Genomic DNA, 15,158 nt, shown 5'->3' with positions numbered 1-15,158 from the left:
TTCAAGGCCACTCTGAGACTACATAGTGAATTCCAGGTCAGGCTGGGCTAGAGTGAGAACCTATCTTGAAAAAAAAATTTATTTTGTTTTATTTACATTAAAGAGAGAGAGAAAGGGGCAGACAGAAATAGAGTGAGTATGGGTGCACCAGGGCCTCCTGCCACTGCAAATGAGCTCCAGACACATGCGCCACTTTGTGCAAGCACTTAACCACTAAGCCATCTCTCCAGCCCCAGCCTGTAAATTTTTTTAAGATGTTTTTATTTATTCATTTGCAAGCAAAGCAAACAAGACATAGAGAGAGAATATGAATGGGCGTGCCTGGGCCTCTAGCTATTGCAAACACCTCATGCACTTCAGCCCCATATGATCATCTTATTTCATTTAAATAACACTTAAATATAAAATTCTGCATTTAGTGTTTTATATTTTTGAATTTGAAAATAACATTGTATTTTGTTTTTTTTTCCATTGTATTTTATTTTTGTGGTCAGTGCTGTTATCAACAAATCAGGTTTATTTTTTCAATTATCATGTTAAAGTCCTATATCATCTTAATTGTATTCTATTGATTAGAAGCAAATCACATTGATATCTAAAGGGAGGAGCCACACAAAGGTGTGGCTGGTATGAAGCTCAAATAATGTGTGTTGCACTCTCTTCTTGTGGGACTGAAAATCCTCTTTCTGCAAAGTTTTGAAAGCTACTGGAGGGCTTTAAGCAGTAAAATAATAACCCTTTCTTGTAAAATGGCCATGGCCAGAAAGTATGAATTAATGGGACAGAAAGCCTGAGTTATGGAATCCAGTTAGGAGACTCTTACTATGACCCTAGCTAAGTAGTGGTGACTTGGACTAAGAAAAGAATCGATTGATCAACCAACTGATAAACAAATAGGACTGGGTGATTAGGTGGTGGAGAAAAATTGAGACTATTCTGGTTCTGACTTAAGTAAATAGTACGCTGGTGGTAATGTTCAATGAGGAGGGCCAGTTTAGATACGCTGAGTTCAAGATGGGTGGGTCAGTCCCTTATTGGAGTGACTGAACCGTTTGGAATTTGAAAGCGCTATATATGTGTAGACTTTCAAAATTTCTGCTTACAAAGAATTACTGCTCACAAATTTGTTGAAAACGACACTATCTTTTCAACCCTGCTCTTATATGCGATTTTTTTTTTTTAGGACTACAAGTAGCCTACGAATTTAGGAGCCTTGGGATGAACGAATGAGTGCATAACCAGGAACCTGTTCTTTCTAAAAGCACACCTTTCGTATTTTGAAGGCAAAAGATGAAAGAGAGGACAAGACCATGGATAAAAGCCACGTGCTCTTATACCTACAGAGGGGTAACCTGGCTTGAACCCAGAAGTCCTAAGCACCTTGCAGTCTACAAAAGCACGGTAGCGCCCCACACGCGGGTACGCATCTCCCAAGTCCCACCAGATCTGAGATGCTGGGCTCAACTATCGCGAGAGGGAAGGCGCTCTCTTGGCCCACCGCGCCACGCATTCTCCCACCTGCTGAGGAACGCAGGCTGGCCACCGCGCAGGGACTTCTGGGAATTGTAGTTCTGCGCGGGAAGAGGCAGGTCGGCCTTGCCCGGAGGCTGCTCACGCATGCGCGCCTCAGAGCTTGGCTTCAGAAGTTCTTAGCCTTTGTCAGGCCAGGATGGGAGGGAGGTGAGTTGTTGGTGGGATGCTGGGTCTGTCCGCTCGCCGCGGCTACGGTCCTGGAGGCGGGGGAGGGCAGGGGGGGTTGGAGAGGTCATACCGATGGAGTCGGGCGGGAGCGCAGACCTTGACCTCCATCCCTCGATCTCCCCGGGTAGCGCGTTCGAGCGCGGCGCTGGCAAGGGATGTCCTGGGACGGCTCCGAGCGACTTGGCAGCAGCCTGGCATCATCTCCCGTGCTCGATCCCCACGGACAGACATGTGAGGACCCAGACTCAGGATGCCTGTCCCGGTTTCTAGGCGCCACCGTTTGGAAGAAACCCGATCTGACCTGACCTGAGCAGAGCTTTCCGCAGCCCCCGCCCCCAAAGAAAGAGCACCCCGAGATCTCGGGTGGGTAAAGTTGCAGTCCAAAGCTGTCGGGACTGGGTGAAGAACCGACTCCACAGGACATGGAGGAAGCGGTCATTATGGACACGGATTTGGCCCAAGTGCCCCAGAAAAGAGGTAGAATTACTTGTGGCTGGGCAGATTTCTTCCTTCTTACAGGAAGATCTGTGACCTGCGGATGGATGGCTCATGGGAGACAGGGATGCTTGTCACTGTTGTCTGGTGGGTGCACGAGCTGTTGAATGATTATGAAGGTTCGGGGTCAACCCCCTTCCACTCCAGCGTGCTGCATAGTGGGCCCCTAAACAGGAGCATAATCACAGCTACTATTCTCACATGTTCTTTCTTCCAAATGATTAACCCAGGGGTGAAGAGTTGGCTTAATGGCTGCTAAGGCGCTTGCCTGCGAAACCTAAGGACCCAGATTTGATTCTCTAGTGCCCACGTAAGCCAGATGCACAAGGTGGCACATGCATATGGAGTTTGTTTGCAGTGGCTACAGGCCCTGGCACGCCCATTCTCTCCCTCTCCCTCTCCCTCTCCCTCTCCCTTTCCCTCTCCCTCATAAAATAAAATAGAATGATTAACCCATTCTAGGCTCCATCAGTGGTCATAAGAATTCAGCTTTATGGCTGACAAAAATATTTTTTCCACACCTGTTGACCATCTTTACAATTACCCTATGAATTCCAAACAGTGTTGTTTTAAACAGGTATAGAATGTCAGTACTGCTGCACCAGTGTTTCTTGGATTTTGATCCGTGTTCTCCATCAGAATTCCCTCCAAGGATTCTCGTTAGTTTTCTAGATTGCACTCCAAACTAAACCAAGAAGAGTTCCTTGGAAGAGAGGTCCAGCAAGCTGCATCTCAACTAAACTGTCAGCAGAGTTAAAAAAAAAAAAAGTCATTAAATATGCTTCTAACATACTTTTTGTAGATTAACTGAGTTACTCTAATTTCTTTAGACTAGAGATTGCCATTTTCTAGGGTGTGTTATTATTATAGCAGCTGAATATAAACTCAGAGAAGCAACATTGCTGGGTATATTCTACTATGCCTGGAGGTGGTAGGTTGTTTGGGGGTTCCCTTCAGTCTGTGTTAACATGGAGCACATATAATGTGGTAAGGGAATTTTTAAATTTTTGTTGGTTTATTTTTATTTATTTGAGAGCGACACACAGAGAAAGAGGCAGAATGGGCGCACCAGGGCTTCCAGCCACTGCAGATGAATTCCAGATGCGTGCGCCCCTTGTGCATCTAGCTAAAGTGGGTCCTGGAGAACCAAGCTGAGAACCGGGATCCTTAGGCTTCACAGGCAAGCGCTTAACCGCTAAGCCATCTCTCCAGTCGGCTAAAGGAAATTTTAAACTTACAGTCTGTGTAGCAAAATAGGTCTAGGCTGCATCATGACTGCTTTCTTGCCCCTAGCTCTGTCTTCCCAGGATTCTCTCCTTTCCCAAGAGAAGAACAAAGAAGAGGGAGAAACGACTGCCCTGCCCTTCTCAGCCCCATTCCAGGTGAGTGTCTCCACAGTGCTTAAAATCAAGTTCCACCTTACTTCTCCGAGCACAGTCACGCTCCCTTCTTTTTATGTGGGATTTCTGTGTCCACAGAGCCCATCTAGAGACCTGAGTAATAATTCTAAGAGACTAATGGATTCAGTAGGAAGTATTTTCTGCTGATTCATAGTACTTCTCTTCTCCATCTAGTATTTATTGTCTCTCTACAGGCAGGTAAGCAGCATTTCTCTTCTTTTTCCCACTCTGCTAATTTCTGTGCTTCCTGATGTGGGGAACATTTTCAAAGATAATAAGGTGTGTACATAAAACCTACATGTTTAGGGAAAACAACACAGTTGTGACTATAAGTAGAATTTTTTATGTCATTAGTTTGCAAGCATATTTTGTAGGAATTTAAGAGTCTAATCCATTTCTGAGATTGTACCTCTTAAACGGTCTTCATATTTGTTAGATGGGTGAATTAGAACATCCTTATTTCTTAAACAATTGGTGTCTTTCTATATTAAAAAAAAAAAAGAGAGAGAGAGAGAGAGGTGCTTTAAATCCAGACAGCCATCATGGCCAGTAACCGCTGCTTGTTTTCCACTAAAACTGCAAGGTCTTCCCCAGCCTCACCTCTAGTGGCCAGAGCGGACCACAGAGGTTGTGAACCTCCAGATGCCCTGGGCCAAGACGAAGCCTTTGGGAGCTCTATGAAGGGCGCAGAGAAGGAAGAAATGGCTGCATGCCACCAGTCTAAGTAGAAATTTAAGAAAGCACCTTAAGTGCTGAAGTGCTTAGAAGAAAATACATACTCAGATGAAACAAATGCTGGAAAAGGAAAGCCTGGGAAGGCTTAAATATTTACAGCTAGGCACCGGGTGTGGTAGCACACACCTTTAATCCCAGAAATTGGGAGGCAGAGGTAGGAAGATTGCTGTGAGTTTAAGGCCATCCTGAGACTATAGTGAATTCCACGTCATCCTGAGCTAGAGAGAGACCCTACCTCAAAAAACCATGCCCAGCTCTTCGAGAGGATTTAAACTGCATCTGAAGAAACTCAAATTGTCTTATACAACAAGAGGTATTTATTAAGCAATATAATTGAAAATACAAGTCAGACTGAGTAAGCAGTAAAGTTGAGCCCTATTCTGTGGGTCTCACTTAACCCTTTCTAAAACTCTCAAGTAAGCTTTCTTCTAGTGCTGGCCATAAATGCAGGCTTTCATCTTCCATGTTGAAGACCAAAGGAAAGGGATAGCTTCTCTCCTAGTCACTCAAGCAGAAGTACTGAGATGAATTCCACCAACATACCATGCCTATTTCCTACACTGTTATTGGCCTTAGCTAACAGTACTTCTTTGTGGCATACACCTGTGCACGTATATGCAGACACAGTCCACCCATCACTCTAAGATGGAAATCAGTATGAACTGATAACACACAAGCTAAGTGGCCAGGTACAGCAGCCTGAGGAAAAACAGGATACAGGTACCAAAAGAAGGATGAATATTTTATATATTTCAATACTTTGATACTAGACTCAAGACTGTTCTAAAGATGGATTGAATCTTTTGTGGAAATTTTTTAAAGCTGTCCCTTTTAAATTTCATTAGATTTACTTTGCTAATATTAGAAGTTTATATGAGAACTTATCTGGGCTTTGAAAAAAATCTTTCACTTACTAGATTTTTTTTTTTTTTTTTTTGAGGTAGGGTCTCACTCTAACTCAGGCTGACCTGGTATTCACTATGTAGTCTCAGGGTGGCCTTGAACTCAGGGCAATCCTCCTACCTCTGCCTCCCGAGTGCTGGAATTAAAGGCGTGCTCCACATACCAGGCTTAGATTTTTTTAAATATGCATTTTGGTCCTTACTAGTTTAATAAATAGTATGTGGTATAGAAATATACAGGTAAATTCCTCAAATTCAGCAATGCATGTTTTTCCATGCTTTGGGTGAGCTTGCAGGACTGCTTCCAGACATGTGGTATTTATATTCCCTTCCATTGCCCTCCCATCTCCAGCCTTGGCATATTTTGGGTAGCTTATTCTGTAAATTGGATGTGGCTCTTGGAAAACATTTTTAGCAGGGAATGTGCTCATTCCCACTTCATATATATGCTTTAACTGTTTCATGCCATGTATCTATAATTCTGTTTCCTGTGCTTATGTTGTTTCTCCCTTTGTATGTTTTCTACCTTCTGTGCAAGTATGCATTTCGGTTGTTCTAGGTTGTTTTCTCCTTTGATTAATTAGCCACTAATTCCCACTGAGTGCTATTTTAGCTTTTTGTACATACCCATTCTAGAATCAAAGTCGTTTTCCCTCATGATGTCTTTTCTACTTATAGCTGTATGTTCCTTTGTTTTTGAAAGATAACTCACTAAATTTCTAAACTCCAGATTATTTCTACTTTGTAAATTTTACTGTGAAAAAAAATATTAGGCATATGAAATGTTACAGATAGTGGAGAGATCTGTTGTAAACTCTTCATCCAACTATATATAAAATTTAACATGTTACTTTGTTTTGTTCTCTTTTTCCAAAATCAGGACATTAACATTGGTATAATACAGTAGCCTGTGACTTTAGTCAGATTTCCCATCTGTCATATTTTCCCATTTACAAAATTCCTGATTTCATTTTGTAATTCTTTTCCTGAGTTTGTTGTTGTGGTTAGTTTTTAGAGGTAGGGTCTTATTCTGGTCCAGGCTGATCTACAACTCACTATGTAGTCTTAGGGTGGCCTCAAACTCACAGCCATCCTCCTACCTCTGCCTCCCGAGTGCTGGGATTAAAGGAGTACACCATCACACCTGGCTTATTTACATTCTTTAATTTGATTTATATGCTCTGCTCATTTATCTACATAATTTTAAAAAATTATGGAACACTTGATGAGTTAGCATGTATGTCATCCTTGTGCAGGGGTCATGCTAATCTTCTCCGTAGCATTCCAAATTTTAGTATATATGCTGCTGAAGTGAGCACTCTCTGTATAATTTTTTAATAAAATGAAAGCAAATCTATGAAGTTTCCAAAACACAGTTTTAACCACTTAACAGTGGGATGTGCATTTCATTTTATTGATATTTTTATATTCCAGTGTGTTTTTTCAATTATCATCAGTCGTTGCTTTATTCTATTTTTGTTTGGGAAGTTGTTAAAATTGACTTTGTGGGGTGGGGAAGATGGCTTAGTTGGTAATGTGCCTACCACACAGCATGAGTTTGGATCTTGAGCATCCATGTAAAAACTGAGCATGGTAGTGTGCACCTGGAATCCAAGCACTAAGAAGGTGAAAACAGGGCTAGCTAGCTAGTCTAGCTTAATTGAATCAGTGAGCTCCAGGTACAGTGAGACCAGACTGTCTCAAAAAAAAAAACAGGACTGGAGAGATGACTTAGCATTTAAGGCATTTGTCTGCAAAGCCAAAGGACCCAGGTTCAATTCCCCAGGACCCATGTTAGCCAGATGCACAAGGGGGCGCACGTGTCTGGAGTTCATTTGCAGTGGCTGGAGCTCTGGCGCACCCATGCTCACTTTCTCTCTCTTTCTCTCCCCCCCCCCCCTTTCTCCCTCTTTCTCTCTGTCAAATAAAATTCATTTGTCCAACTTTCAATACTTTTCCCATGGAAAATTGTGGTCTCTCAGTGAACAACCCTGATCTTACTTCATGTTGAATCTTCACAGGATGTCTGATACTCAGTGACAACATAGACTTTTTGGAATCTGAACACTATTAGAATACCTGCTACTACCCTCATCACATGTATCTCGGGCCTTTTTTCCAGTATCAATAGGAACAGGGGACAAAAGAAACGGTATGAAATGAAAGATGGTAAACAAAAGTGTGTTTGTGTTGTAGGAATCAGTGACATTCAAGGATGTGGCAATTGACTTTACTCCAGAGGAATGGGGGAAGTTGGATCCTGCACAGAGGGATATGATGCTGAAGAACTATAGGAACCTAGTCTCGCTTTGTAAGAATCGATTCTTGCTGTGACTGAGAAATCTGCACATGGGCTGTCATTACTTCATTGAAAATTAAATACCTTAAACTGTCACTGCCGCCCCCCCCCCCCCCACTCTTGGGTCTCACACTAGTTCAGGCTGACCTGGAATTCACTGTAGTTTTAGGCTGGCCTTGAACTCACAGCAGTCTTCCTACCTCTGCCTCCCAGGAGCTGGGATTAAAGTCATGCAGCAACACACCCAGTCAAGCTTTTACTTTTGCATTCAGAAATCATAAAGTATTTCTTTGGAGGAGTAGAAAAAAACCAGTTTTGTTTTGTTTTGCTTAATGCTGGGCTTTACACATATATTTTTTGTCTCATAGAGATATACCCTTATGATACTCCTTGTAAACAATAAGGCTACCAGTGAGGTCACATACTCTACCACTGAGCAATGGCCCCCACTGGAGAAATATGCTTCTGCTCCAGGTTCTTGGTAAAATGTCTGTGCTTATTGTCTGTCAAGATTTGAGTGGCAGGTTGGCGTGATGGCTCAGTGGTTAAAAGTACGTGCTTGCAAAGCATGCTGGCCTAGGTTCAATTTCCCAGTACCCACTATATCCAGATGCACAAAGTACTACATGCATCTGGAGTTTGTTTCTAGTGAGAGGCTCTGACATATCCATTCTCTCTCCCTTCCTGCTTCTTCTCCTTCTTTTGTCTGTCTCTCTCTCTCTCAAATCAATATAATAAAAATACCTTTAAAAAATATTCAGTCTGGCCAGGTGTGATGGCGCACGACTTGAATCCCAGCACTCAGAAGGCAGAGGTAGGAGAATCGTGGTGAATTTGACTACCTAGTAAATTCCAAGTCAGCCTGAGCTAGAGTGAGACCCTACCTCGGAAAAAAAAAAAAAAAAAAAAATTCAGGCTGGAGAGATGGCATAGCAGTTAAGTAGCCAAAGGACTTCCCCAGGTTTCTGGGGAAGCAGGACCCACGTAAACCAGATGCACAAGGTCGCACATGTGGCTGGAGTTGTTTGCAGGGGCTAGAGGCCGTGGTGTGTGCATACTCTCCCCCCCACCATCTCTGTCCCTTTCTTCTTTCTCTTTCAAATAAATAAATAAAAATAATTATTAAAAACATTCAGGGGCTGGAGAGATGGTTCAGTGGTTAAAGTGCTTGCTGCTAAGCCTAAGGACCCAAGTTCAATTCCACAGTACCCACATAAGCCAGCTGCGTAAGGTGGTACATGCATCTGGAGTTTATTTGCAGTGGCTGGAGGTCCTAGCATGCCCATTATTTCTCTATATATCTCTTTCTCTCTCAAAGAAGTAAATAAATAAATTATATGTATATGTATGTGTGTATATTCATTCATATATATATATATATATATATATATATATATATATAGTGGATGTTTATTCAAGTAGCAGTATAATTCACACTAGCTTAAAGGGTGGGAAGAATATTCGTAATCAAATGTTCATTAGAAAGCTTATTTACTTATTTACTTAGTAATTGGTGTGGCTTGGCCCTGCATTAGCTTTTTCCTTAGGGTCTCCATTAGAGGTAGAGCTGGCCATTGGCAGTTCTAGGATTACTTTCTCTTCCATATAGAAAGCTGAGCAGAAAAAGGAAGTAATTCTATCTTGGGAATTTAACCAGTCTTAAATTCATAAGAGAAAGACTTTAGAGCCAGAGAAGTAAAGTACTCAGTGGCCTGTCTTAGCTCGTGTGTGTGTGTGTGTGTGTGTGTGTGTGTGTGTGTGTGTGTGTGTATGCATGCATGCATGCTCATGTTTATCTTATGTGTACATATGTTTACCTTAGTGTGGAGGACACTGTCTAGCCCCTTTCAAATCTCATATATCAATTGCTCAAAGGAAATGTCTTCTAGTAATTGAAAAGGGACAAAAGGTAAAAGGATTAGAAAACAAAAACTCTTATTACTACAGTCATAATTTGGGGATACCAGTAAGGTCTGGTGTTTTCATTCTCTTCCCTGGAATATTAATTTGTATTATCACTCTATATAATTCCTCCCACAAATACCTTGTCTTAAGAAACCCAGATTAGCTCTTCACTAGATCTAGACTCTTGCTACAAGTATTTAGAGACTCATCTTCCCTCACCCCATATATGGTCTTTGAGTAGTGGTCTAATTTGTAGATCAAGGGCATGGGACTGTATTCCACTTCACATCTTTATGCCCATCATAAATAGCTGATCCATTCTTCCTTCCTTTTTAAATGAACAGGGCTTCCCATTTCCAAACCTGAGAACTGCAACTTGGACAATGAAAAAGAACTATTGAAGCTTGAGAAAAAAGCCCCCAAATATAGTTACTCAGGTGAGTCAAATAAATGGGACTCTTCAGGAATGTCCAGCAAGACAGTAAATAAGTTACAGTTTTCAATGCTTGGGAAAGAATATTAGAAGTACCTATGTATGTTTATTTTTTTAATATTTTAAATTTAATGCATTTTAAATAAATAAGTCAAGAAAATAAAGTAATATAGCCATCACCAAAATTAATCTCATGCTGTTTTACCTCATTTGCCTCTCTTATTTTTTCCTTTCTATTTTTGTCAATATAAAATGCATACAAGCAGTACAGCTTTTTCTGTGAAATGTTACACATCAGATATATTCATTTTAACTATTATCTAGATGAAAACAAACAGCTTTATCAGGACCCCTAGGAGTACCCTCATGTTCTCACTCAACCACCTCCTCCCAAGGGAAATCTTACCCTGACTTGTAACACCATAGATTAGGGTTTGTTTGTTTTTTTATTTTTTATTTTTTTATTTTTTTGAGAGAGAAAGAGGCAGAGAGAGGGAGAGAAAGGGGGAGGGAATGAGTGTGCCAGGGCCGTCAGACACTGCAAACCAACTCCAGATGGCCCCTTGTGGCACATGTGTGACGTTGCGTACTTGCATCACTGCATCTAACTATGTGGGACCTGGAGATTCGAGCATGAGTTCTTAGGATTCACAGGCAAGCACCTTAACCACTAAGCTATCTCTCCAGCCCTTTTTAAAATCCTTTTTGTTTGTTTGCAAGCAGAGAAAGATAGAAAAAAGACAGAGAATGGAAGTGCCAGGGCCTCCAGCTGCTGTAAACAAACTCAGATGCATGTACCACTTTGTACATCTGGCTTTACATGGGTATTGGGGAATCAAAACCAGGTCCTTCAGCTTGTCAGGCAAGTGACTTAACTGCTGAGCCATCTCTCCAGTGCCATAGATTAGTTTTAACTGTTTTTGAACCTGATCTAAATTGTGTATTATCTTGTGCCTGGCTTCCTTCACCAAACATGGATGGTGAGGTCCATGCTGTGGTATACTGTTATGGTTCATTCACACTCATTAGGTTGTATGATCCTTCATTATATAAGTATTCCAATTTATCCAGTCTCCTGAAGACAGGCATTTGGATAGTTTCTAGTTATGAGATATTTGAATAGTGCTGTACATGCATTCTTTCACATGTTTATTGATGATAGGCAATTATGTTGGATATACACATACAGGTAAACTTATTGAGCCATATGTTAGGGCGTGTTCATTTATGTAGACATTGCCATAGAGGTCTCCAGAATCATTTTTCCAGTTACATTCCCAACAGCAGCTTGGAGTTCTGGTTGTTCCATGTGTTTATCAGCACTTGATATCATCTTAGCCATTTTTAATGAATATGTGATGTCTTTTAACTTTTTTTTTAAGACAAAAAGAATTTGAGCTGAGAAAATGGTTCACAAGTAAGAATATTTTTCATGCAAGCATAAGGGCCTGATTTGCACTGAATTTGATTCCCCAACACCCATGTAAAAGCTAAGCATGTCCACAAATGCATGTAACCCTAGTTCTGTGGAAAACAGAGAGTCCATGGGGCTCGCTGGTTGGCCAGTCTGACTGGCCAACTGAAAGCATCTCTGGCTTCAGTGAGAGACTCCATCTCAAGAAACATGCAGATGAGACATGCAGATTTGGATGGAGGAAGACTCAACATTCTCCTCTGGCATATACACAGGGTATGTGCTTCTGCCAACACATACTACACACACACCACTACCACCACCACCACAAATACTGTACACACACAAGAAAGAAAAAGAAATATGGTGGCACGTGCCTTTAATCCCAGCACTTGGGAGGCAGAGGTAGAGGATCACCATGAGTTCTAGGCTACCCTGAGACTACAAAGTGAATTCCAAGTCAGCTTGGACTAGAGTGAAACCCTACCTAGAAAAAAAAGAAAGAAAGAAAAAAGAAATATTAGAGAGCAAGCACGGTGACATACACCTTTATTCCTAGCACTTGGGCAGCAAAGGGTAGGAGAATCACCATGAGCTCAAGACCACCCTGAGGATACATAATGAATTTCAGGTGTCATACTGGGCTAGAGTGAGACCATATCTCAAAAAAACTAAAAAGGGGTCTGGAGAGATGGCTTAGCAGTTAAGGTGCTTGCCTGCAAAGCCTAAACACCCATGTTCAATCTTTCTCCAGATCCCATGTAAGCCAGATGCACAAAAATGAGGCAAGCACAAGGTTTCACATGCCCACTAGGTGGCATAAGCGTCTGGAATTCGAATGCAGTGGCTGAGGTCCAGGCATGCCAATTCTTTTTCTCTCTGTCTCTCTTGCTCTTGCATATATATATATATATATATATATATATATATATATATATATATGAATATGATATCTACTGAGTCTCGCATGCTAGTTTTATTAGAATTATCAAAGTCCTTTCCTTAATCCTAGCCACCAGATAATGTTAGCAGACTTGTTAGTTTTTATCCATTTGCTGGTAAAATGGTGGTGGTGTATGTTTTTCATTTCATGAATGATAGATATGAGTCAGTTGAGTATTTGCCTATTCAGGTTTTCCTGATCTGTTGGGGTTACTTGTAAAATTAGAGTCTAATATGCGATAGAGGCAGTATTGTAAATTAGTGAGGGCAAATTTATTCTGCCAGTTTTGAACTGAATTGATTTTTTTAAATTTATTTATTTATTTATTTATTTATTTATTTATTTATTTATTTATTTATTGAAGGCAAAGTCTCACTCTAGCCTATGCTAACCCAGCCTGGCATCAAACATATAATGATCCTTCTACCTCAGCCTCCCCAGTGTTAGGATTATAGTTGTCAGCCACCACAGCTATCTTAGGTGTATTTTGTAACATCTTTGGTAGATTGTAGCTTTTCAGGTTAGATTTATTGGTTGGATCCCATGCTAGGCAAGCACTCTACTATTGAGCTATGTGCTCATCCTTTACAGGTTTTTTTTCTTTGTTTGTTTACTTTTGGGGAATTGTCTTTGTTATTTCAGTGTCAGAAAAGTAATCTGAATTTTATTCTGAAATATCCAAACTTTGTATATGATCTGAAATAGGAAGCTAATTTTGATTTTTCCCATGCTTACCCCCTGTAATCTGGCATAATTTATTAAGCAATCTTGTATCATTGGTTTGTAATGCTAACCACATCCTATATCCTTAAGTTTCTTTCTAGGCCTACTTTTGTGTCTTTGTTCCAATACCATATTATTTGAATTACTATTCTTAATGATACATACCACATATATATTACATATATATTAATTATACAAATATGTACAAATATATATAATCACTAAGATGATAACTACCTGGATATTTTTTATACCAGTAGGTACTCTAAATATGTTTCATCTGTGTGTGTGATTGTCTTCTATCCAGGTCTAGTATATTATTGCCTACTGATCCACTGACTTTTTTTCATCTGTATTCCTTCTTCACTTATATTTCTGGTCATTTTTCCCCTCTTCTGATTGTCTTAAAGAGATTATACTCATTTTGTTTGCATATAGTGAGCATTTTATTTCTCTTTACTTGCTTCTCATTGGCAAATCATCTAATAAGAGTCAAATCCACTAACTCCATAAAAGCATGCTTTTCATCTTCAATAACTCTTACCACTTACAGAACTACCTTTTTCTTGAACACTGAAAATGAAGAAAATTTGCATTTGCAATGTCTTTCAGACATGGAGACTAGACCTGAAAGTAAAGATTCAACTTCAGTACAAGAATTTTCCAATGAAGAATCACACCAAGTCACAATAATAGACAAACTGACAAGAAATAATGTCTATGACTCCAACTTGGAAACAGCTCTTGAATGTGAAAATTGGTTAGAGAATCAGCAAGGAAATCAGGAGAGACACTTGAGAGAGATGTTCACCCACATAAATTCACTCCCTGTGGAAAGGGATTGTGAGTATGACATATACTGGAAAAACTTTGGCCAGAAATCTCTCCTTATGACTCAAGACAGAGTTCCCAAAGGATCCTGTACTTTTCATCCACTGGGAAAAAGACTGAAGCAGAAGTCAAACTTAATGAAAAAACAGAGAACCTATAAAGAGAAAAAACCTCATAAATGTGATGATTGTGGTGAACTCTTCACTTATCATTCAGTGCTGATTCGACATCAGAGAGTCCATACTGGAGAGAAACCCTATACCTGCAAGGAATGTGGGAAATCTTTTAGCCACAGAGCTAATTTAACTAAACATCAAAGAACTCATACAAGAATTCTCTTTGAGTGTAAGGATTGCAAGAAAGCCTTCACAGAAAGTTCAGCTCTTGCGACACATCAAAGAATTCACATTGGAGAGAGACCTTATGAGTGCAACGAGTGTGGGAAAGGTTTTAACCGAAGTACACATCTTGCACAACATCAGTTAATCCATACTGGAGTGAAGCCTTATGAATGTAATGAATGTGATAAAGCTTTTATTCATTCATCAGCACTCATTAAACATCAAAGAACTCATACTGGAGAGAAACCCTATAAATGTCAAGAATGTGAGAAAGCCTTCAGCCATTGCTCATCTCTTACTAAGCATCAAAGAGTTCACACTGGAGAAAAACCATATGAATGTAGTGAATGTGGAAAATCTTTCAGCCAGAGCACACACCTGGTTCAGCATCAGAGGATTCATACTGGAGAAAAGCCCTATAAATGTAATGAATGTGGAAAAACTTTTAGCCGGAGTTCAAATTTTGCTAAACATCAAAGAATTCATATTGGAAAGAAACCCTACAAATGTGGTGAATGTGGAAAAGCCTTCATTCATTCATCAGCTCTTATTCAACACCAGAGAACTCATACTGGAGAGAAACCCTTTAGATGTAGTCAGTGTGGGAAATGCTTTAAGTGCAGTTCATCCCTCATCAGACATCAAAGAATTCACAGTGAAGAACTGCCCTGAAAAATTAGTGAATGTGAATAAAAGCAAGTTGGATTTATCACTGTATTTAATACTTCTATGTTTAAATAGAAAGTACATATTGTGCCCTTGGGGACCAGTTGTATATAAATCTCATTTCACTTGCCTAAAACATAGTTTTGAAGCAAGATAGAATATTGCTTACATATTTCTTTCTTTTTTTTTTTTTTTTTTTTTTGGTTTTTCAAGGTAGGGTCTCACTCTGGCCCAGGCTGACCTGGAATTCACTATGTCATCTCAGGGTGGCCTCGAACTCATGGCGATCTTCCTACCTCTGCCTCCTGAGTGCTGGGATGACACGCCCGGCTTGCTTATGTCTTTTGACTTGATAATTATGAAAGTTCCT

The 15,158-nt window shown here is 40.3% G+C and overlaps 1 protein-coding gene and 1 non-coding gene across 5 annotated transcripts; one reads left to right on the top strand and one right to left on the bottom strand.

Annotated features, from left to right (window-relative positions):
• Positions 1-1,604: 1,604 nt before the first annotated feature.
• Positions 1,605-14,832, top strand: Znf286a (zinc finger protein 286A). Of its 4 annotated transcripts, none has more exons than XM_004663105.2 (6): positions 1,605-1,680; positions 1,972-2,178; positions 3,490-3,578; positions 7,430-7,544; positions 9,782-9,874; positions 13,563-14,832. In XM_004663105.2, the coding sequence occupies exons 2-6, from the start codon at positions 2,124-2,126 to the stop codon at positions 14,792-14,794; spliced, it is 1,584 nt and encodes a 527-aa protein (XP_004663162.2). In that variant the 5' UTR covers positions 1,605-1,680; positions 1,972-2,123; the 3' UTR covers positions 14,795-14,832. The 4 variants fall into 4 exon arrangements, with proteins under 4 accessions (XP_004663162.2, XP_044986629.1, XP_044986628.1 ...); XM_045130694.1 differs by having other exon boundaries at positions 1,626-1,680; positions 1,830-2,064; XM_045130693.1 differs by having other exon boundaries at positions 1,626-1,680; positions 1,830-2,178.
• LOC123453864 lies at positions 6,441-6,552 on the bottom strand. Its single transcript, XR_006633041.1, has one exon. It is a non-coding gene; the product is annotated as a U6 spliceosomal RNA (small nuclear RNA).
• Positions 14,833-15,158: the final 326 nt, after the last annotated feature.

Source organism: Jaculus jaculus, chromosome 12 (genome assembly GCF_020740685.1).
Source record: "Jaculus jaculus isolate mJacJac1 chromosome 12, mJacJac1.mat.Y.cur, whole genome shotgun sequence".
NCBI classification, from domain to species: Eukaryota; Metazoa; Chordata; class Mammalia; order Rodentia; family Dipodidae; genus Jaculus; species Jaculus jaculus.
Note: the sequence above shows the minus strand (reverse complement) of the source record. Positions and strands in the feature narration are given on the sequence as shown.